The 25,690-nt window shown below is 43.8% G+C and overlaps 1 protein-coding gene across 1 annotated transcript in view; it reads right to left on the bottom strand.

The window, feature by feature from the left end:
• Positions 1 to 25,690, bottom strand: part of LOC310862010 (metabotropic glutamate receptor 7-like) — a gene marked incomplete at its 5' end in the record, with an annotated part of 184,899 nt that overhangs the window by 115,249 nt on the left and 43,960 nt on the right. Inside the window, one exon of the mRNA XM_083769746.1 lies at positions 3,549 to 3,765. Coding sequence (XP_083625872.1) covers positions 3,549 to 3,765 — 217 coding nt within the window. The remainder of the gene's footprint in view (positions 1 to 3,548; positions 3,766 to 25,690) is intronic.

Raw genomic sequence — 25,690 nt, 5'->3', positions numbered from 1 at the left:
CTCTGAGTGGATAAATCGACCCGTGGCTTCGCAGGCTAAAACTTTCAAGTGTTTTTTGAGCAGGAAGGAAGCCGGTAGCCGGAAGCCAGTGTTGACTTTGACAGCAAATGTAGATTTTTTTTGGTCATCTGAAAAGGTTTTGTTTCGGCTAAGTATTAGTCGACTAGATGTCATATGATTTTAGTCGACTAAATCTACAGATGATTTAGTCGACTAACGTATTGCGTTGCTTTGATGGCATCGTAATGACTGCTTTTACACTTGCTGAAAATAGCCGAGCTACAAGCTCACACTGATATTTTCAGCATGCAACCAAGCGTAAAATGAATTGTTTTTTAGTTACTGAATCTACTGGATCTCTTCTCCCTAGTCTTAATTCCTAGACGGAATTGTCAATAGTCTTACTTTTAGTTATCGTAGCTTATTTTTTTATGTAGTTTTTGTCAGTGGAAAAATAGGTAGTCGCCAAAAAGCCGGTACCAATCACTCCGGCAGCTGTGTCTCGTTTGAAAAGAACCGTCCTGTTACCTGACACCTCGTTATAGGAATGCTCCTCGTTTCGGTAGCCCTGCTGTTGTTCAAAAGGTTACACGTATCGTGACAGCCGAGAACAGGAGCTCCATGGTGACAAAAAAAAGGTTGATCCAGCTCGCTATGCGTTTGTGCGTGCGTGCGTGTCCACACTGTTTCCAAGGTAATGAAGCCTCTCGCGGAGCGGAGAACACATGGATAGACTAACAATCAATCGCTCTCTTCAACAAGCGAACAGCGTTCCATTCTGTACATTCTCAAATGGAGGAGAAGTAATAACAGAAATGTAGCACCTCCGATTTTTGTCTGGAGGACACTTTGCCTGGAGAGTGTAGATCTGCCTGGAACGCCCTGCAGGGCATGTGGAGAGTGTAGATCTGACTGGCACTGGAACGCACTGCAGGGCATGTGGAGAGTGTAGATCTGAATGGCACTGGGAGAGAAACTGAAGAGGAGGAGGCTGATCCTGCATGGTCCATTTGATTCCATTATAGTTGATTCCATATAGTTGGACCCCTAATATGCCATAGGGTTGTAGTAAATAAGTGGCATACATATTTTTGAAGAAAACCTGAAGACTGACATTCAGTAATTGGGTCTTATGATCAGCTGTGTGAAAAAGAAAATCTAAAATGTGCCACGGACAAGACAGAGTCTTTGACCCATGTCTGTAGGACATGTTGGTGACCCCTGACCTCTGTAGGACATGTTGGTGACACCTGACCTCTACCCGAGACATATGGACGGCAGCTCAGTCTGTCAGATTTTGTCTCTGTGTCCACGATAAACTATTAGCATCGGCAATAGTGTGCTATAGGGGCAACTGTGGCCCTAGGGGTAGACCGGCTAGGTTGGGAACCATGAGGTCCCAGTGTTGAGGTGTCCTTGAGCAAGACACTGAACCTAAAATTGCTCCCGATGAGGTTGGTGCCTTGCATGGTTTCCTCTGGCATCGGTGTGTGAATGTGTGTGTGTGAGAATGGGTGAATACAATGCACAATATATATGTAAAGATGTATGAATGGGTGTGTGTGAATGGGTGAATGTAATGCATAATCTATATGGAAAGTGCCTTGGATAAAGGTGCTATATAAATGCACCATTTACCATGTACTCCTTTATTCCTTAGGGCAATTTCCCCACCCATCTCTCAAGGGTGTGATGAAACCCCAGTGTTGATTTCGTCGACTAATACTATGACGAAAAATGTTCGTCGACTACCTTTTTTTACTGAGGAAAACTAAATGGAAACTAAATGAAAACTGAGCTATGATGACAAAAATTAAGACTAAATGTATTGACAATTTCGTCAACAGATAAAAACTAGACTAAAATGTTAATAGGAAGGGACTAGTGGACAAGAGATCCAGTATAACTGTATAAGTCATTTTACACTTGGTTGCAAGCTGAATATAGCCGATCTACAAGCTCACAACGCGTCGCAACGTGACGTGTTGTGAGTCGACTAAAACATTTACCGTAATTTCCGGACTATAAGGCGCACCTGAATATAAGCCGCACCAGCCGAATTTAGGGGAAATCCCAAATATGTACGTATACAAGCCGCACCGGACTATAAGCCACAGGTGTTTTAATGTTTAATTACCATATGTAAAGGTTTCCGCACGGTCACCCCTTTTCCATCTCGCCCCACTATTATACTGATTATATAAAAGGTATTATCATATTAATTTATCATTGTTAAGTTCACTCTGCATATCCATGGGCATAATAGCATGATGATGCCATTACAAAAAATGGGCTAAATCAGGAGAAATGTGTTTAATAAAACAAAATGAACTGCTAGAAGGAAGGTCCTAAATTAATTTAATTAAGCAGTGACCGTACCGTCTCTGTGTCATGTTATTCTTTCTTAATTTTAAAGAGTATAGAGATCGACTACTTCTCCAACCTACATCCATTCATCCTGATTCCTGGCTGATTGTTTTCATATCATATACAAGCCTACTTGTACGTGGATTTTGCCGTCACCGCCACTCTGTGGGCTGCAGTGGCAGCATTCAAGACATCCCTCCTCACTCTGCCCAATATTATCCAGTTTGGTGACAGTCAATGGCGCAACGGAGTGAAGTGATCACTGTAGCCTGCTAGCTAGCAAGCCTAGCATGTCATATTAAATAACCTAGCCATTATAAAGACCAAAGGAACTGTGGTTGTAACTTGATGTGAACATTTAGGCTTGTATGAATTGAATGAATAACATCCAATCGCTGGCCTCTCTTCCGTGCCTATATAACTAGTCTCCATTCCAAAGTAACGTAACATGCTAATGCTATGCTGCTCCATAGAAAGGTCTAGCTGCGCACAACGGAAATAGCAGATCTACAAGCTCACAAGGCGTCCATCCGTGACAGAGCAGTGTAGACTTGTAACTTTGACAACAGCTGTTGTGAATTTTGGCCAATCAGAACGGCAGCTGCAAAGCCAGTTTGCATGCATGGACCGGCCATAGATGGATTTAGAAGGCCCTCTAGTGGCCGTTACGTTAGCTTAGAGCCTTAGGTGGCTCTGCGTTAGCTGTAAAAATCCATAGATAAGCCACACCGTTGTATAAGCCGCAGGGTTCAAAGTATGGGTAAAAAGGTGCGGCTTATAGTCCGGAAATTACGGTAGTCTAAAACATTTAGTCGACTAAAACGATACGAACACTCAAGCATTCCAGGTGACTAAAATGTGACAAAAAAAAAACTATAGACTATGACTAAAACTAAAATCTACATTTGGTGCCAAAAACACTGGATGAAACCCCACACTACAAAAACTCCAAACTGAGAAGAAACCCCTAACACATTCCACTCAGTTCATTGATTCACCTCCATAGCATACAGCCGCTGTTGTGACCACCGGTCAACAACACTCCTCTATACCTGCTTCCTTGGAGAGCTGTGTGAAGGCCTTGTCTCCTCTCACCTGCTTCCTTGGAGAGCTGTGTGAAGGCCTTGTCTCCTCTCACCTGCTTCCTTGGAGAGCTGTGTGAAGGCCTTGTCTCCTCTCACCTGCTTCCTTGGAGAGCTGTGTGAAGGCCTCGACGCCCTTCTCTCCATAGCTTCCCTCGGACGCCACGGTGGAGACGTAGCTCCATCCTAGAGCCTGGAGGACGTCCACCATGGCCTGGGCCTGGAACGAGTCCGGAGGAACCACGCGGGAGAAGAAGTCGTAGCGACGGTCGTCGCTCAGCTCCGGAGCCGTGGACGCGTAGCTGATCTGAGGGATCTGCGGAGGGAGAGGGAGAGAGAGAGAGAGATTAGTTAGCGGTTTGGGATGTTATCAGATGATTTAACCCATTTAGACCTGAGGACGATTCTACAAAATGTCTTCTAAATCATGACAGTTTTCTGAAAAACCTCATGTTTCTATATGTCAGTGGTTCTCAAACTATTTCATGTCAAGGACCCCAGCAATTTTATTAAATTGGCTGCCGACCCCCATCAGAAAATATGTTGTTCCAGGGACTCCCCAGAAGCAAGGATTTGAGTTAAAAAACATTCGCTCTGAAAGAATATATATTCAAAGATTTGCACCACATTTTCAGGATTTAATAAAAATATCAGACCTTCAAGATCGTAGTGCGGCACTCGGTGCCGTGCTATGAGCTTGTAGATCTGCTATTTTTCAATAGCTAAAGTGTAACAAAAGGGGTTCCCGACCAGAATGAATTAATAGCCATGCTCATCAGCCCTTATCAACACAAAATGTATACAACATTGGGTCCAAACAATAATAAAAAAAAAACATGAATAAACACTTTAAAAAAGGGACAATACATCAATACGTCAGCTCAAATCAATACCCTCGTGTCCATATTTCACTCTGATTGACTCTCATATTGACGTTGTCAGCCCACATCGCGTTTGACGCGGTGTCCGACTACTAACCCTGTTACGGTACAAACCCTAACGCTAACTCTAACATGAAATGCAGTTTGCCGCCTAATAGCTTAATAAGCTATTAGCTTAATAAGCTACATCAAGCTTAATAGCTTTTTGGGATGGTTTATCCGCCACGCTCTTGGCATGTTAAGGACCTTGACCTCACACAAACTAAACACATCAATTATCTGAAATCATTCCAGCAGGCGAATGCTTCTATAAATCAGTGGTTCTCAGTCCCTCCAGCCTCCTGACCTATTGACACCAAGCAGTGTCATTATACTGCTACAGTGTCGTTATGCTGCTTCCGTCGTAATCACTTTGGCAGTTATTCTGGACACTTATGGAGCCGAGGATAAGGACGCACAGACCAACGCCATATAGACCGCTCTATCCAATCCACTGCATTTATAAAGGACATTTTACAACTCGAGGTTTACAAAGTGATGCACAGGAAAATAACGAACGAAATACTCTGTAGCTAAAACTCAGTAAAAATCAACAAAAACTGAGACGCATCACTTAAGAATACAAGACGCAGCACACTGAAACAATACTTAGACATACAGTATAGACCATAGAAACTCTCAACCAGGGTTAAATATAGACCATAGATAGAACCTCTCAACCAGGGTTAAAAGTCATGGTTTAAAGGTGGGTATTTTTTGTTTTTGTTTTAATAATCTTTATCCCATTTTTTCACCCAGTGTCAATTATCTAATGTAATGTGCGCTACACTCCCTCTGCCAACCTGGGGGGGGGGGGGGGGGGGCTGCCTGACTTCATGCTTCCTACTGTACTATGCATGGGGAGTCAAAGCTGCTTCTTTCCACCCGACAGGGGGAAGTTTCCCCCGTCTGGTTGCAACACGTGGACGGAACACGTTATTCCGACCAGTTCCTTTCACCTCCATCAGGCGCCCCGGCTGGCCAGGGGGAGGTAGTTTAGAGACCAGGATTACTGCATGTTTTTTGTGAGGGTACCTACCCTAGGGGACACGGGGAGAACATGTGAGGGTACCTACCCTAGGGGACACGGGGAGAACATGTGAGTGTACCTACCCTAGGGGACACGGGGAGAACATGTGAGGGTACCTACCCTAGGGGACACGGGGAGAACATGTGAGGGTACCTACCCTAGGGGACACGGGGAGAACATGTGCGGGTTTTCAACATATTTGGCTGAGGACGCCAGGAAATGGTTTGGCCATGTCTCGCGACCCCCGCCCCCCTCCCCACCACAAACTGAGTGCAAAAATAACCATAATAATAGAGAAAATATATCCTAAATGAATACTGAAACCAGATATAATCATTAACCGTTTGGCTGCCACCTGCTGGACGCAAATCCAATTTCTGACTGTCACTGTCTGTGGGGGCGATTTAGAGCAGGGGTAGGCAACCTTAGGCACGGGTGCCAACATTGGCACAGCAGAGGGTGGTCACTGGCACACTGGCACAAGTGTGAGAGAGATGATTTTTTTTTTAAATTTAAATGTATATAAAAAGGTTTAAAGTTAAATTAAGTCCACTCACATCTGTATACAAATTACATCCTGCACATAATTCTACATTCATTTAAACCCACATTCATTGAACTCTGACTGGGGAGACAGTGGTACAGATACACATTTAGTCTAAAACTCATACATGCTGATGTGAAAGAAAAAAATTAAAGAAGGAGAAAAATGTAAGGTTGCTATGTGTGTATGAACAATCATGGGATGGAAATATATAATTTGAATGTGGTGTCATAATTAAACGTAATGTCGATATGGCACGCTCACTATTGAGGAAATAAAGACACGGCACTTCATGTCGAAAAGGTTGCAGACCCCTGATTTAGAGGTTGCGCACGCAGCACAGAAACGGATGTTGTGGACGTCCATATTGTGCTAAATAAATAGCGTCAATGCTAGCGAGCTAACATATAGCCATCCTTGCTCTAGAAAGCACCAATGTTTCCATCTAGACCACCGGATAATCAGCAAAGACCTCCGAACATCGCGCTAATTGACCAAACCATGGAGATCTCCGTAGATTAGGAGTTATTCAGATTTGAGTCTGCCTGTATAATGGGAAGTGGACGGCAGCACGCATGCGCGATCCGGTCTAGGATCGCTAAAGAAGGAAAGGCTGAGCCAAAATAATAATGAAAAAATAGTTCTCAGCGATTCGGATTGATATCCATAATAAAGCTAATCTGACGGAGCATTCCGACACGAGCGGAATGTTATTACAGTCCTTATGGCGTAGCATTCCGCCAAAAGTAGGGATTGTGTTAAGGAAAGTTTATGCATGCACCAAGTACTAATGTAAATGTAAACTCTTATTTTTTTTTTTAATAATGTGGGGACCCCCCAGGGTGATTTGGTGACCTAGGGGACACGGGGAGAGCATGCAGGCTCCACACAGGGGGGCCCTTTTGCCAACCACGCCTCGAGTATGGGCACTGATGACGTGGAGGAGAGAGATTTAAAAGCCTCGATGGAAGAGGCCAGTTTGACGTGGGAGGGGAGCGTATTCCATGAAGTTCCTAATGTTTAGGGAACTGCCTAATAGTGTAATAGTGTGCGGTTATCCTCGGTTACTTCAGAAGTGTCTCATCAGCATATTGTGGATCCATGTTCACAGGATCATCCCAATGGACATTACTGTGTAACAATGAGCCTTTACAACACAGTAGAACCTGCTCTACAAAGTACACTAACTACATTTAATAAACCTCTACAAAGTACACTAACAATAAACCTCTTTTATTTATCGGTCTCAGAGGTCAAACCTGCCTTCAGGATTTTAGTGGGATAAACAATGTCAAATCCCTCACGGACAGATGTACAATACCTATATAAAAAGTCAAAAACACTTGAACATGCCTTAAATGTATCCTGTTTGAACTATAACAGGACCCAAACGGGCCCGTAGGGGTCCATATGGTACATACACTGAGGAGTAGGGGTCCATTTGGTACATACATACACTGAGGAGTTTATAGTGTCTGATGGACACGGGGAAGAGATACTAATACAATGTTAGTTTGTTTACTGTGATGAAAACAAGAGCCCAGCTGTGAACATTCCCCGCACGCACGCACGCACGCACGCACCAGTGTTGGTTTTTTCAGCATATTTTGATTTAGTCTTACTCTTTTGAATAAGACACATTTAGTCTTTAGTCCCATTTAGTCTTCTGAAATTATTTTGTTTAGTCTAGTCTTAGTCGATGAAATATCAAAATAATTTAGTCTTAGTCTAGTCTTAGTCTAGTCTTAGTCTAGTCTTAGTCTTTTAGTCTTAGTCTTTGTGGTTTAGTCTTAGTCTTTTAGTCTTAGTCTTTTAGGCTTAGTCTTTTAGGCTTAGTCTTAGTCAAATACATTTTAGGTTTGAACATGCAATACAGTCACATATTTAGTTTTAATATGAAACATGTCTCATTTTATTTTTAGTAACAAAACAATGTACATCATGACCATGATCATATCATATGGTCTACCCTGCTCTCCCTGAAAAGTGCAATAGTATGACTAACAGTGCATACTGCAGATATGACATTCATTCAAGTACAATGTTCATGGAAACTAAAGGGATGGAGGGTAGAGGAATGGAGTTAATCAATGATAATATATTTGTGGATATAAATTATATATTTCCCCTCAAATATCTTAGTTTTACCAACATTGTTAATGTGAAATAGTTTCTATATGCTTATTTATTTAAATTGTGATAATTGCTATAGCTATTGGAGCTCTGGTGGTTCCAGACAGACGGGGGACGTAAAGAGGAAATTATGCCCGTGTAGAAGGCATCGTGACTGGGAGGAGTTACTGGTGTTTCCATTGCGGATCGTCTGACTCTGTCAAAACGGAACAGTTACCCTTAAAAAAAACACATCCATTCAGTTTCATTGTAACTAAGATTTTCGATCATAATTCATATTTTTTTAATACCGTATTTAGCTATAACGAGCGCAAATGTTCGATGCTAATTGACAGTGCTACTCTGCTACTACCATAGAAAAAACCCAAAACAGACATGATTTCTGTTCACTGTTGTCAAAGACTTGCTGACGGTTAATGTACAATGGATCGGGTGCGGACTGCGGAGTGCCGCACTGCACTGGCGAAAACAGTGCAACTAAACAAATAAAGGAAATAAAATAATCGTAATGTAACGAAACGTTCTTCAAACTACCGGTAAGCAAACGTTTACTTTATCCTGCTAGTTTTTCCTCCATAGAGTTCTCGACTTGTTGTGTTTGTTTGTGTAACCGACCTTGCTGTTTTCCTGCATGCTGTCACCGGTGCCTATTATAGGTGGATCAACCTAAACTAACGCGATGAGGGTCGTTCTGATTGGATCTCTTTTCCATTCGTCCCGCCCTAACATTTTCGTCTCATCTGATTCGTTGACTAACATGTCCATTACATTTCGTCTTCATAGGATACTTTTTATTTAGTCTTTAGTTCGTCTTCGTCCTGGAAAAAGCTTCGTTGACGAAGTCACGCACGCGCACGCGCGCACACACACACACACACACACACACACACACTATTTCTTACAAGGCGTAATAATATGTGCAAGGGGAGTGGTGTGGTTTTGGTCACGTGGACCAATCGCGTAGCAGCTTTATTCCCTTCCCATAATAATATTAGAGCAATGGCGGAGGGGCGGCCACCAGTTCAACCAGCCAAGAGGGGAAAAATAAACCAAAACAGCGGGGAAAAGTGCGTAAAAGGGAATCAAAGGACTCTAACGAGGACGCTGTGTTTCACGCCACGTGTTACCGTCGCTTTATTTGTAAAAGACGATTGTAGATCGCTGCACACAGACGGTGCAGGGGGAAGAAGGAGAACGCTGCCTCGGACAGTCACGTCTGAAACCCCCCAAAATAAACTTCGGTCTCGGACAGGTTTGCCCGTCCCTTCTGCTGGCCATGTCCTTCCAGCCATCTGCATCATTTGTGGACAAATATATTACTGTTGGTGGAAAACGGAAGAAGCTTTCACAAGCAGAAACAGTGTCTGTCAGGTAAGCGACCCCCCTCACTCACTCGCACGCACGCACGCACGCGCACACGCACACGCACACGCACACGCGCACACACACACACACACACACACACACACACACACACACACACACACACACACACACACACACTAACATTGGACTGGAAAACATGCATTACCAGCTTTGGACTGTGAAATATTGATTTGTCATATTATGACGATAACTGTGCTACCGGTATTTACATATAGACTTATCATTTTCCCATTAAATCAGAGGTCTTTGATGTGCTGTGTTTGAGGCCAAGGCTTTGTGGGATCACTCTGTTGAATATGTTGAATATCATGTATTTTTGGGTAAGGAAGTTTGCAGATAGAAAGGCGGTGGTCTTGTGATGTAGTGCATTTATATATTATTATTAATGCTGGGCCGTTATCGGCGTTAACGTGCTGCGTTAACGCGAGAATATTATCGCGCGTCAAAAAGATTATCGCCATTAATCTATTCTCAAAGTTGGGTCTGGGAGCTGGGTCTGCATTGACTGCATAAACTAGGAATAAAACTAGGAATTTCGCTTTGATAGTTTTACCTGGCGGAATTACTCTGTGGGAGGGAGAAGTCCTAACCTAACAGGGACAAGGTGAAATAAATTACTCTGAGAGCGGGGCGGTAACAAATCCTAACCTAACCGGACACGGATGAAATTAATGAACAGTGCGGCGTGCCACATCAAACGTCAGCATGCAGGACTCTGTGAACCCGGGTTTGCTTCAGGGGAAATTTCTTTACAAGAAGCTTCCCAATGAAAACCTCGGTGCAACCGCAGTAAATAAAGGAAATGAAGCAAACAATGTGGCGGGTGAGGAGCTGAACACAGTTGGAGAAGGATAAAGCATATTTTACGCAGCGCAAAGATGTCCCGTTACCGTGAATAGACGTGGTCGAATGAGGAGACTGAAGCCCTGGTCGCGAGGTGTACATTAATCAATTGCTTAAGAAAGAAGAACACTGCAGTGCAGTGTAATAGTATTATAGCCTACAGAATATTCTGTCTGTGCGTGCCGTAAACATGGAGTGCTGTCACTGTGTGGGGACTAGTGGGGAGTGGAACTTTCATCTCAATAAACTGTAAACATTTTGCGCTGCTGTCTGTTATCAGTGCGCTCAGCTCTGTGCCTCCATGCCAAAAAGAACAGTGTGTGACGGCACGACACATGCACGTTATGAGTATAATTTTATCACAATAGATTTCACTGTGTTGTAGGCTAGGTTTATGAATGGAACACATTGATAAAGGTCCCCCCTGCTGCGTTTACAATTGCTACGGATGACAGTGTGAAGGCAAACCGCAGCAAATTAAATATGCAAGAATCCCCAAATCTCCACCCATACGCATGAGTCTACCGAAGTATTAGATGAGAATGTGACCTAATATGGCTCCGGGGAAAAGTGTTCGTCAAACTACTGACTGTAAACAGTTCTTCATCACCTCTAGGTTTACAGTTTAATTAATGTCATATCCCAGAAAAGGGGGTTGTTCTTGCACCCACTGTTTCAAATTGCCTGTATGGTAACGTGTTTATGGTTATTCGTGTTTAACTGAATAAACAATGTATAACACACGTACATCGTATTGAACATTATTATTATATTTTCATTACCAATTATGATAGGGCTCCTGGTCTAATGGGCCACGTGGCCCGTTCAAGGATTTACTTCTGGTCATTATTTAGGTAGCACACACATATTTTCAATGCTTTCGGCAGAGTTTAATCTAGATTAATCTAGATTAACTCCAGAATTGCAGTGAGATTAATCTAGATTAAAAAAAAAAATCTATGCCCACCACTAATTATTATATTATATTACTTATCATTGATTAAAAAAAAGTGTTTATCTACATAAGAGACTGAAACACTGCTGATTGAATTACTACTTTATTAGCTAACCCTAACCCAGGAATGCATGGAGGTCAAGGGGGCAGGTCACTGTCCTTTACAGCCCCCCACCCAACACACACACACACACACACACACACACACACACGTACAGAGAGAGAGGGAGCATTTTCTTTTATTGCCTTGATCTCCTTGCCCCCCCCCCCCCCCCCTTCACCTATTTTTTTCTTGTAATAACCATATAATGGATAGAAGATACAAAAACAAATTTCACCCACATTTTGAATCGTAAATGTGTGATACTATATATATACTCTGTATTTTGGCTGTCTTTAGATACAATGTTGACAGCAGACACCTTTGCACATGTTGAGTATTTTTTTGTCTGTCTGTGTGTGTGTGTGTGTGTGTGTGTGTGTGTGTGTGTGTGTGTGTGTGTGTGTGTTTTCAGAAATGAACAACCCTTTGCTGCCAGCTACAACAGATTCTGCGAACGAGTCATCCGTCAAAGGATTATCGATAAACAAGAAATCCTGAAAATGAACCAACTAAGGAAGAAGTTCATAGACATTGTTAAGAAGAATGAGGATATTGATGCTTCAGACTACAGGTAACTGTGTCCTTGACAGTTCAGTAAACAAAAAAGAACCTCTTTCATACTGAAAAGTTTCAATTTTATTGATTTATTCGCTCACAAGAAAGGCTATGACAGTATGTTTAAATTAATTTGTTTCTCATTGTGAAAAAATCCCTTTATTTATACATTTGTGCTCATCTTTTTCTATATTTTCATTTTGCAGGCAGGATAAACTGAAAAGGCGGTTGGCCCGTGATTTCCCCCTGCTGCAACGCGCAACATCTCCAAACTGGTTTTTGTTGAAACATTATCAGCAGATACACTGTTAGACAGGCTATCCATCAGACACGACAACAACTGAGTCAACCGAGGTAAGCCAAGCTGAAAGTGACAATGAACAAACATCTGGACAAACTATTGAACTTGTAAATGAAACTACCGGTATGAAATGCCCTTGGCCTCCCACAGCAGAGGATTTGAATGTTTCTGAAGCAAAATCTGTTGTGCCAGTTGAACTATTCAATGTAATTTCCTGGATTATAGGTGCAACAGAGGAACCAACACTAGACTGTTATGTTGATATTCCTGAAGATGTGAACCTAAAAGTTTTATCTGTTTGTCAATACATTGTGCATCTAAAGGTCGGAAGCAGACGCCTAAGTCACTGTGTCTTGGTCTAACTACATGTTCGCCATTTAACAGGTTCATCCAATGTTCTGTCACTACTGAATAGATTAGGACACTGTGCTTCATGGAACACAGTTGTCAGTTCTGTTGTTGAAACAATGTCTAGACCAGACAGACAGCCACTGCCGAAGTCAGTTTACACATTGAAAGCACCTCCTACCTTCAACACAATCCACAGTCCGATAGTGTGTTGCAGGTAGTCCACTGTAATTGTAAAAAAAAGCAAATGTGAGACTGAAAGATGTTCATGTATGTCTGCAAAACTGTCTTGCACTGATTTATGTCACTGCCAGGACTGTGAAAATGTGTCAAAAGAAACAGAAGAAAGAGGTACATGGGATGATGACTCTGATGAAAGTGATAGGGATGAGTAACCCAACATGTTACCATGGCCTACTACTTGTTTTGTTCAGCAATTATTAAGATGTTAAAGAATTGCCACACTGCCTTCATCCATTTAAATGCAATGCATAAATGCAAACAGCACAGACTACTTACACAGCCAACAGAAGGTTTTATTGTGATGCATTTGTATGCTATTTTGTATTTTCATATATTTCCTTGGGGGGGGGGGGGGGGGGTTGGATGTACAAATGACAGCTGCTGTGACACTTTGCGGAACTTGTAAATAAATGAATGTTTCATACCATATGTTGTAATAATTCTGACCTCTACTTAAATTTTTAGTCTTGTCCATTTCTTTGCATTATTCCAATTTTGGGGGGTGTGGTAACATTTGGATAGATTTTCTGCCATTTTGGTCCAAGGTGCCCTGATTTTCTTTTCTACTTTTCATTACACAGTAGGTTGAGACATTTTCTATGTATGAAACATAAGCTTTTGGCACAATTTACTGTGTAGGATTCATTGTACTGTGTGGCAAACACTTAAGTTGAAGCATATTCTTTAACAAAAATGCTACATTTCATAATCTAAATTCACATATGAGTAAACTAAAGGCACCAATACTTTCAGATGTTAAGTATATGCATTTGACATTTGAGAAAGACTTTGTGTTGCCAAAAACACATTTTACAAGCAAAAACAGCAGCCCAAGATTTTCGTTTTTTGGTTATACACTGTTTTTACATTTATGGCTTGTGACAAAATACTGCAGGATATTATGAGTAGAACTTTTAACCCAAAGTCTAGAAGGGTATTATCTATGAAAAAATGCATTGAATGAGTAGTTCGCATGACATGGGAACGAAACTCATTTTCTAAGCACTTTTTCATGGGTCCCAACACGGCCTAACAACAATGAGTATATTTGGTTTTAACACGCAGTCTCTCACCTCCCCCCCCCCCCCAGCAATTGCGGTATGGTGCGGGACTAAATGCGACTTCTTTTTTTGTTGCGGGCGGGAGCGGCGGACAGGCGGTCACTGCAGGCGGTCAAAAAGAAAGTAATTGCGGGCGCGGGCGGGATTCGTCTGAAATTCAACAGGAGCGGGCGGGAGCGGGATCAATAAATCACTCCCGCGCAGGGCTCTACTCCAGTCGTCGATGTGAGTCGATGTGTTTCCTCCAACTGTGCCTTGGTCTGCCCCGGGGTCTCCTCCCAGTGGGACGTGCCTCGAGGACCTCCCTAGGGAGACGCCCGAGAGGCATCCTAACCAGATGCCCGAACCACCTACTGTAAGCTGGCTCCTTTCCAGGCGAAGAAGCAGTGACTCTACTCCGAGTCTCTCTCGTGTGACTGAACTTCTCACCCTATCTCTAAGGGAGATGCCAGCCACCCCGTTGAAGAAAGCTCATTTCGGCCGCTTGTATTTGTGACCTTATTCTTTCGGTCTTGACCCAAACTTCATGACCATATATAGGTGAGAGTATAGAATGACTTGTTGAGTTGTGTGTGTTTATGAGTAACATCTGATCCTGGTTGAGTTGATTACTCTGCTCAAAAGGACACAGGAAACACAACATTACAATAAAAGCTCACAGCTCTTAGAGACCTTGTGAACATCAGCCACCAGGGGGCTTCAATGCAAATACACTAACAAAACCAAAACCATTAAAGGGATTGTGACATTAAAAAAAAGGTTTTCTTATCTCAATTGCACCCAAAAACATGAACTTTTAACATTCAGTAGATTTTCTGTGATCTGGGGTTTTCTGGCTCAAACAGGTGCTGGCTCAAACAGATTTTCCTGCTGTTAGTGATGTAAGATCCTGCAAATCACATATATGTCAATGGGATTTGCCAGCAGATGTCACTGTTTTCACCGTTTTGCCTGTTTTCATTGTAGCTCAAAAGGCTTCCAAACCTTTTTTGGGTGTAATTGAGGTCATAAAGCCTAAAAGAAAAAAGAAAAACTAAAATAAATGAAATGAATGTCATAAAACCTTTAAAAAATGTCCTCACAAACGTCTACTCCTCAAATTCTGCAATACGTTGGTGGGAACATGCGGTCCTCAGAAGTACAGTGACACAGACACAGGCACACACACACACACATACACACACACACAGAATGAGAGAGGGGGGGTCGGTGTCCTCGTCTGGGATCCAGGCCCATCTCACTGTTTAATCTCAGCGCGGTATGAAAGCCATCCATTTCTATTAGAGTTATCAACGGCAGCCGGACACCGGGGGGACACAGGGGGGCCACGGGGAATGAGGACACAGCGCTCCGCTGATGGGATTCTGGAGCCTCTCCTCGCTCCCCCCGGTCGGTGGGTCGGCCCCTGCCTCAACAATGTGAGTTATAGTCTTGACCCACGGCTCAAAGCGGGTGAACCACATAAAGCCGGCAAATTGAGGAGCCGCCGCGCGGCAAGAAGAACTCAAAGACCGCTTAACCCATTTAGAATGAGCTCGATTCTACAAAATGTCTTCTAAATCCTACCAGTTTTCTGAAAAAGATTATATGTCAGTGGTGCTCAACCTTTTTCATGTCAAGGACCCCCAGAATTATCTGTATTTGGCCACGGACCCCCATCTGAAAATATGTAGTTCCAGGGACCCCCCTCGGAAGCAAAGATTTGAATTTAAAGTGTTTGAAAGAATATATATTCAAAGATTTGCGCATTTCACGAGTTTTCAAAACATAGCAGATCTACAAGCTCGTAGCGCTGCACTCGGTGCCTCGCTATGACAGACGTTGAGGGCATAATACTGTCAGACTCCACCAGCTAAACCAATTAAAATGTTTCAAACTGAATAGAGTAGTGCCGGGTCTAAAAAGAGAGGCAGAGAAAAAGCTAAAGTAATCAAAAATCGACATTTGCATTTAAAAACACTTCTCTGCCTGCCTGCCTTCCCTCCTCCTCCTCCTCCTACCCCAAAAAAGCAGGGCAAGAAGTGCATTCTGTTTGCATTGTAGCTGTTTGGAGGCCTTGACAGACAATCTGTCTGTATTAAAGCATGGATCTGTGGAGATCCGGACGGAGGACTGGACATTTTGTCGCCTAAAACTATGACGAAAAATGTATGTCGACTACCTTTTTTCCCACAGAGGAAAACTAAATGGAAACTAAATGAAAACTAAGCTTTGATGACTAAAACCAGGACTAAATATATTGACAATTTTGCCACCAAATAAAAACAAGATTAAAATGTCATGGGACGTACAAGTGGACAAGACACTTTAAGAACGACAAAACATTGCATGGATGGCATGCACCTGGGACGTATCCTCAGTGATGTATCCGAAGGTCCTCACTTGGGTGACCCAGTCGGGGTGATCAAGTCCTGACTTACGTCCCAGTAGCTACCCATTAACCCATTAAGGAAAAAACAGGAACACACAATCCGCTGTTCCAGAACTACTCTGCCGGTACTGGGCAGGCCATCCGGCACGTGGAGGGACTAGGCACTGTGGGTTGACTCCTTATACTTGGTTGTGCTCTAAAAATAGCAGATCTGCAACCTCACAACACGTCGCAGTGCGACATGCTTGTAGACCAATTGCTTGCAACCAATCTAAAATCAGCCATTAAAACACCGTCAAGGCCCGCCAAAATCGACTAAAACTAGACTAACACTAACTTCAGATGACTAAAATATGACTAAAATTAAATTAAGTTTTATTCCAAAAAAACTATGACTAAAACTAGAACTGCGGTGGACAATTCTCTCTCGTTAATTTTTATTTTTTAATCCCTTTTGTTTCAGGGATCCATTTACAGATGGCGGTGTCGTCGGTGCCTTTGCCCCAGACTCAGACTGTATTGATGTAATTCCACCAACAACACCTCATTCTAGAGGAATTTGCTGCTCCCTAGCAGGACAATCATTCACTTTCTCAGCCCTGTGTGCGATCTTAATTACAACTTGACCTAGCTCTGTTATGAAAAAAAAACGTAGTTTAAACCCTGATGGAGAGAAAACGCAGGGGCGTCGAGGATTAAATCTCAACAAATTGTAACAGAAAACAAACAATGATTAGAATTTGGCACTTTTTTTTTTTCTTTCTTTCTCCCTCACTCTCCGTTTCTCTCTCTTGCAGGTAATTGACTTCAAATTAAGTGGACATGGGGACAATTGCCATTTAAGGCGCCGGTGGCACGAAAGTAAAAATGATTAAATTACACACTGGTTCCCCGAAAACTTGATTATTAGGCTATGTCTTCTCCTCCACGGAAGATTACAAGCATTAAAGCTTAACTTGTCAGCCTTCGGGAATAGACACACACACACACACACACTGCAGGATTGATTGATTCCAAGAGCGTTATCAATTAAATAAAGCTCCCCACTAAGTCGATTAGGAGTAAATTGGGGACCGGGACTGACACCTGTTCAAGTTAAATCATTGCTTGGAGTGAGTAAAGTATGATGTCCCGTATATCACTAATCCTCCTTTCAGGAACGCACCATTGGGTGTCTGTCTGTCTGTCTGTCTGTCTGTCTGTACCCATAGCAGTCTGTAGCACACACTTATTCAGCTGTTCTCTCTCTCTCTTTCTCTCTCTCTTCAACAGGCTTTATTGGCATGACATTTTACAAGTGTTGCAGTTGAGTAATGAACAACGCTCCTCGCATTCAGACCAGCTCGAGAAGCGACCGACCGGCCGGCTGCAATAACAACGAATTGAACGTGGCGAAGAAACTGAATTCGGTCCAACGGACAACAAAACACCAGAAAATAACAATTACCCCCCTGTCCCCCATCTCCGTCAGCCTGACGTCTTGTCGGCCGTCACTCGGCATATGGATCCACAGGTAGGATTGCTGAGAGTTATCGGCCCGGCTTCACTCTTTAAATGCATGTGGGCTGACAGGACAGACTTCACTCTATAAATGCATGTGGGCTGACAGACATGACAGGCTTCACTCTATAAATGCATGTGGGCTGACAGACAGGACAGGCTTCACTCTATAAATGCATGTGGGCTGACAGACAGGACAGGCTTCACTCTATAAATGCATGTGGGCTGACAGACATGACAGGCTTCACTCTATAAATGCATGTGGGCTGACAGACAGGACAGGCTTCACTCTATAAATGTATGTGGGCTGAGACAGGCTTCACTCTATAAATGCATGTGGGCTGACAGACAGGACAGGCTTCAATCTATAAATGCATGTGGGCTGACAGACAGGACAGACTTCACTCTATAAATGCATGTGGGCTGAGACAGGCTTCACTCTATAAATGCATGTGGGCTGAGACAGGCTTCACTCTATAAATGCATGTGGGCTGAGACAGGCTTCACTCTATAAATGCATGTGGGCTGACAGACAGGACAGGCTTCACTCTATAAATGCATGTGGGCTGACAGGACAGGCTTCACTCTATAAATGCATGTGGGCTGACAGGACAGACTTCACTCTATAAATGCATGTGGGCTGACAGACAGGACAGACTTCACTCTATAAATGCATGTGGGCTGACAGGACAGACTTAACTCTATAAATGCATGTGGGCTGACAGGACTAGCCTGGTTAATAAACCAGACCGAATCAGCCGTTGGCAAAAATAAATTGCCTGCCGGCGGATTACGGTCTGGAGAGGCTCAATTGTACGCCCATTTCCTAGACCAGAGAAATGGGGCGGCCAATCGGGACACGGTATGCAATATGGGCGGGCTTTGGTACAGTGACTTTTAATGCTTGAGACCTTTGACGGAAATTAAATCCAAGCTGAGCCTCCCCAGACTAATATCCCGCGGTCCGTGCGTCTGGTTTATTAACCAGGCTATGACAGGACAGGCTTCACTCTATAAATGCATGTGGGCTGACAGACAGGACAGGCTTCACTCTATAAAATAATGCATGTGGGCTGACAGGATCGATGGCAGGAAAACACAGAGGTCTGTAATAGAGGACACCGTTCTATTGATTTACCACGACCACAAAGTGCCATAGTGTGTGTGTGTCTCTCTCTCTCTCTCTCTCTCTCTCTCTCTCTCTCATATGAATAGGAAGACCAAAGTGGTCAAACAAGTACTCACATTGTTTTTGCGTAAGTAAAAAAAAAGAGAGAGACGGAGACAGAGAGACAGAGAGAGAGAGAGAGAGAGAGAGAGAGAGTGGGCGGGTGGTTGGCTGGAAGGTCGAGGCACATACAGGCTTATAAAATCTTTAACTTTCTTTCCCCAAACGTGGCGCAGCAGCAACGACGAGGCTGTAGTAGAGATAGATCACAGAGATTAAACTAGAGTTTGACCCAGGATGTCTCTCTCAGGGTGTGTTCTGTGGTAGTGGCGTAGCAAAACTAGCGCCTCCGCTTCACTAGCCTGTAGGGCTAATGATGCATAATTTTTTTTTTTAAGATTTTTTTTTTGCGGCTTACGCCTTTTATTGATTTTTGAAGGGACAGACAGTAGGCTGACAGGAAACGGGAGAGAGATGGGGGGATGACATGCAGTAAAGGCCGTGTCGGGTCCGGGAGTCGAACCCGCGGCACACTGCGACTGGATTACCAGTCCGGTGCCCAGACCGTTACGCTACGGCCTGGGCCTAATGATGCATAATTAACCCATTTAGAACCTATAAGTTTGATTCTACAAATGTCTTCTAAATCATGATAGTTTTAACTGGTTCTCAAAGAATGTTAGGTCACGGACCCCCAGAATGATATGTATTTGGCCGCCGAACCCCATCTCAAAATATATTGTTCTAAGGACCTTCCAGAAGCAAAGATTTGAGTTAAAAGCGTTCGCTCTGAAAGAATATATATTCAAAGATTTGCACCACATTTTCACGATAACAAATAGCAGACCTATACAAGCTCGTAGCGCGGCACTCGGTGCCACGCTACAAGCTTGGAGATCTGCTATGTTTCAATAGCTACAGTATAACATAATGCTTAAAACACTAGAAGGGGTTCCCGCCCAGAATGGTTGATCAAAACATGATTGGATCTAGCATCCACCTAGAGATAATGGGGTACTGGAGCAAACGCTGGAAACGACAGATTCTCCCTCCCGACTCGCAGGTGAAAGACTTGGGAAGTCCTTTGTGCCTGTTGCGCGGAAAGGTCACAACGAGACACACAACTAGGACAATCAAAGCATAACCTGGTTTCTCACTCTTTCTTGTGCTGACCAATGGCCACTTTTTTGTTTGGCTTTGCACTGTTGACTTTATTCGTCTTGTTTTTCCTATGATGAGATGCAGTATTATACATTATTATGACGCACCGAGCGACTCTATATATGTTTTTTTTTTTATCCTTTTGAACCGTTTATTTAAAAGAATATAGGTAACACTTAAAAAAATACATACATACATCACAGTATAAAAGAAAGAAGAAAGAAAGAAAGAAAAAAGGTTTTCAATGTCTAACATGCAGACAAGTCGCCAATGCATCCACAGTTTGGAAGAGAATCTATAGACCGATTCCGTAGCTGGTCTCATGGCCGCAGCCTACGTATTTCCTGTAGGCGGAATCGACGTAGCTGCGGGGATAAAACTCTCACCAGGCGCACCTCTTCCACTACAGTGAACGGCATCAGTGACTGATGTTAGTTTGCCTCAAACTTTACTCCTTTACCTCCTTTTTTACTAACACTGCAAAGATGCCCAGAACATCGAGATGAACCTGTGTAGTTTATGGCTGCTCCAACAGTAGTGGCAACATAAAAAATAAAATAAAACGGAATGTCTAATATCCACCGCGGTGGCTGAGACCAGAGCCATTGAGTAATGGTTGAGACGAAGCAGTGAAAGATACATAACGCCAGTGTACTTTATACCTCATACTTTAAATGCTTAGTATGAGGTATAAAATACAGCAGCCTTGTGTTCATAAAACAAAGATTTGGTATTGGGTAAGACTGGCGATATGTATCTTTCCCTGCTTCGTCTCAACCATTACTCAATGGCTCTGGTCTCAGCCACCACGGTGGATATTAGACATTCCGTTTTATTTTATTTTTTATGTTGCCACTACTGTTGGACAGGCATAAACTACACAGGTGATGTCACTATATTACTGTTTATTTCATTGGCCCGTTTGACTGTCAAGGGTTCAGCCTTCAGGAAGAAACCCTAAATACAAAGTTAATACACCATTGCACATAAAAACGACCCCAGGGTGTCTAATGAAGTATACTGTTACCTCATAGACACATTAAAAACTGGAAAAATACAAAAATTGTGGCACTCCATCTTTAAGACTTCAGGGCAAGTTGGTGCCCCGACACTTACAGACATATGGCTAGCACTGGAGCTTCTTGGCGCTCGTAGCAGCATATATCTGTGCTCTGTCAGTCCAACTGTACCACATGGAATACTGTCCCATATCTCTGCTCTACCAGTCGGTCCAAATGAAGCCGAATGCCAGGACACGCCCTGACCACATGACACCATGACCACTGCGCACGCACACACGCACAGATGGTCATGTGTGTGTAACGCCCGGGATTTGAACACATTTGATCCCCATGGATCGGGGGAGATATTAGACTTTTGAGGCCATCAGGCTGAGGCTCACACACACACACACACACGCACGTGCGCACACACACACACACGCAAACTTGTGCATGCACACATTATGGTCATTTATGCATGCACGCATAGTCGCACGCACACATAATGGTCATGCATGTGCGCACGCACGCACGCACACACTCACACACACGGTAATGCCAAAATGGCATTTTGCAAGAGCTTTAGTAATCCACAAACCACAATGGAATAAACATTTGTACATCACACTTCCTCCCCAGGCACAACATTAATTTTGTTTGAAGCCCTTGTTTGCATGCTGAAAATATATATTATATTATATAAATATATCTATAACACGTCACGAGCTTGTAGATCTGCTGTATTTCAGAGCACAACCAAACGTAAAATGGCTTGTCTTTCAGTTCTACTGGATCTCTTCGCTGGATCTCCACTAGTCCCTCCCTAACATTTAGTTCTACGGAATCTCTTCTCCACTAGTCCCTCCCTAACATTTAGTTCTACTGGATCTCTTCTCCACTAGTCCCTCCCTAACATTTAGTTCTACTGGATCTCTTCTCCACTAGTCCCTCCCTAACATTTAGTTCTACTGGATCTCTTCTCCACTAGTCCCTCCCTAACATTTAGTTCTACTGAATCTCTTCTCCACTAGTCCCTCCCTAACATTTAGTTCTACTGGATCTCTTCTCCACTAGTCCCTCCCTAACATTTAGTTCTACTGGATCTCTTCTCCACTAGTCCCTCCCTAACATTTAGTTCTACTGGATCTCTGCTGACATGTGGACAGCAGGTCTGTACAGACAGTTGAACAGCTGACATGTGGACAACAGGTCTATGAAGACAGTTGAACAACTGACATGTGGACAACAGACACTCATCAAAGTTCTTCCATGATAACTCAAATGCGGGTGCCAGACAGTCGTGACAGTGAGCAGGTGGCAGGTATTCAGTTGGCAGCGCCATTTGTCAAGAGGGCAAACAAAGGTAATAATGCCGTGTGTGTGTGTATGTGTGTGTGTGTGTGTGTGTGTGTGTGTGTGTGTGTGTGTGTGTGTGTGTGTGTGTGTGTGTGTGTGTGTGTGTGTGTGTGTGTGTGTGTGTGTGAGTGCCCCACTGTGCCCTACAAGAGACCAACCTGCCTACACCTTTGTGGCTTAATAAGCTAGTTTCCGTTTCCCCACAAGTCTCAACGTGACATACTGTAGCTCTCTTTGCACACAGACTTCTTAGTTTTGTGATAGTTTTATCTCGACACTTCCTTTGGCAATGTGAAATGGATGTTTTCTCAGGTCAATAAAGCTCCTTCGAATGGAATTTAAATGAATTGATGGAGGCAGAGAGAGAGAGAGAGAGAGACCAGACGGATAGAGAGAAATGGAGATGGGGAGAGAAAGAATTAAATGGAGAGAAGGCAGTCACTGTCTCAAAACTAGCTGCAGGTACCAAGCTTCACTTTTTAACTACCTGCCAACTGCAGCAAGACATCACAGTCACACACGTACTATTCAGACAGATTATAAACAACCCAAAAGGGTTGTTTTTTTCTCTGAGAAAAACATTACTAATAACTAAGCGCCCCTGCATATCTCTCTCTCTGGTGAAGCGTATCCAGCGATGTGCAAACACACACACACACACACACACACACACACACACACACACACACACACACACACACACACACAGCAGAGATGTGTGAGATGTTGTGACAGGAGGAGGACGTCTAAATGGAAAACAAGACAACACACAGACACCGACAAAGAATAATGCGTTGTGAGAAGAAGAGACAGATCTACAAGCGTGACATGCTGTGAGCTTGTAGATATGCTAATTTCACGTACAGTACTATATGATAAAGTAGACGGTTCATCTGGGCACCTGCCAAGCCAGCCGGACGGACGGTGTGTTGCGGGTTCGACTCAAAAGCCTGACGGCCTTTGCTGCGTGTCACTCCCCACATCTCTCTCCCCCTTTCCTGTCTCTCTACTGTTCCCTATCAATACAGGCATAAAAACCTACATTTCTAACATAAAACGTTTCACGTTTCACATTCTGGCAAGTGGACTATTTTAGGTTTTTCCCCACACACACACTTTACCGTGGCAATGTAAACGCATGTTTGCCCTCTTGAATAATGCCCTTTCTCAGCCACACCCCTCTCCCACTGTTTATAAAGTGTTTAGTTTCCAAGATGGCCACAGCACCAGGAGGGGGTGGGGCAGAGGTGAGCGGGTGGGGTCAACATATGCCCTTACTGGGCTGCATTCAAGACACTTGCCTTGTGTCTGTCTGACACCTGTTTTGTGTCTGAACACAGCTTTGATGGATGTGTTCTGCCCCCCTCCCCCATTGTAAATGCATTGGAGCGGCCATTAAACAAAGACACAAGACAAACACAAGACAGGTGTCTTGAATTTGTGAACACAGCCCAGTAAGGGCATATGTCGACCCTACCCGCTCACCTTCGCCCCACCCCCTCCTGGTGCTGCGGCCATCTTGGAAACTATACACAATATAAACAATTGGAGAGGGGTGGGGCCGAGAAAGGCCCTTATTGAATGTAATAGAATTGAGAGAGAGGGAGGAGACTCCACAACTTTCCTTGCCTCAATCCCTCCTCCCCCCCCCCCCTCTCTCTCGCTCTCTCATATTCACCCCTATAGCTTCCATATTCTCCTCCAGCTTCCATAGTGATTGTAAAAGCATTCAGCTGCAACACCCTGGCAACCCCTGATAGGATTCAGACAGCAAGTCCCACTCCGCTCCGCTCTGCCACGTCTAATTACTCAGGTCTCTGAACTGCACTTTCTTCGTTTTGTAGCTCGCTCGATGACCACCGGCCCCCCCGATGACCACCGGCCATTTCAGCATCGCCTGCCCTACACCAACGCCGCCGACGAGCTACAGCTGTGTTTGCTACAGCTCTCTCTCTCTCCTCTACGCTACGGGCCTTGGCTCTGGCATGGCTGTCCAGTTAGAGAGGGTATTTTAAGACACCCAGCATGGAGGATAGGGAGAGAGAAAGAGAGCCAGGGATGACTCACCGGTCACATATTTGACCGGGCGAGGCGGAGGATGGAAGCTGAGGAGTGTGGGCGTGTGGGCGACCAACGCAGAGCAGACTGGCTCACAAAGGAAACCTGAGCGACACTCCATCTCTCTCCATCTGCCGAGCAGACTGCATATCCCATGTCCTAGTACCATAACACACCACCATATGCACCATACAGGACAGGCCAATAGGCTCCTTGCACAGCAGCCTTTTTGAAAATAACTCTTCCTACTTCTGGGCCTATATTTTCCGACTTCCTTCCCAGGTTTTACAGATGATACTAATTAACACCAGAGGTCTTTCTGACACATTTTGAGATGTTGAAGTCGATTATCTTTGCCTGTGAAGCTCTCAGAAGGTTCCACTTCCATGACTTTTCCTAAATATTCGATTCAAATCTGTTAACTTTTTTTTCTCCATCTGAAACATTCTATCAGTCAGCACCATCCTAAAGTCGGCATGCCACAGACGAGCCCAAATCATTTGGTCACTCCAGCAGTATTTCCTCATTCTCTCAGCCCAGCTTTGGCAGAGTAATATAGTAAGAGAGTGGCGACACTAGTGTTGACTCGGAATTGTAACAATGGAATGTGGAAGTGCTCATTCTATCTCAATGGGATAGTTCCAGCCATAGGAGCAATGTTTGGAACTATAGCACTTTGCGGCGAGATCAAAGCGTGTCGCTCAGTGACGTAGAGTCTGTGGGGGCCGGGGGGCAAGGGCCCCCATGAGGATTTTCGGGGAATTCCTAAAATTTTAACACCTCTTGGCCCCACCCAAGTACTAAAATGCTAATCGGGTTTCTTTTGTTTTCACCTAGCCAGGTAGGTATAAAATATGCCTACAGTACTGTGCTCTGCTCAGTGCTTACTTGTTTTCATTCACAATGAAACCACCACCAGCTAAGAAGGTCTTCGTCCAGAGAAAGCTACAGTTTGACAACTTTACCAATCTGTAAATAAAAGTACCAGCGAAAAATACAACTTATTTCCCCCCCCGCTGCGGCAGGGGGGCGGGGGGGCGGCACGGGCCCCCATGAGGATTATGAAAACTATTCGTACACGAAGCTCAGAGTGTAGAGTAAGGGAGTAGGCTATACCATGCCAAACATAATCATAGCCTGTAGGCTACCATGCCAAACCTATAGCCTGTAGGCTACCATGCCAAACCTAATCATAGCCTGTAGG

This window comes from Protomyctophum parallelum (genome assembly GCF_964188405.1).
Source record: "Protomyctophum parallelum genome assembly, chromosome: 7".
NCBI classification, from domain to species: domain Eukaryota; kingdom Metazoa; phylum Chordata; class Actinopteri; order Myctophiformes; family Myctophidae; genus Protomyctophum; species Protomyctophum parallelum.
This window is presented reverse-complemented; position numbering and strand designations above follow the sequence as displayed.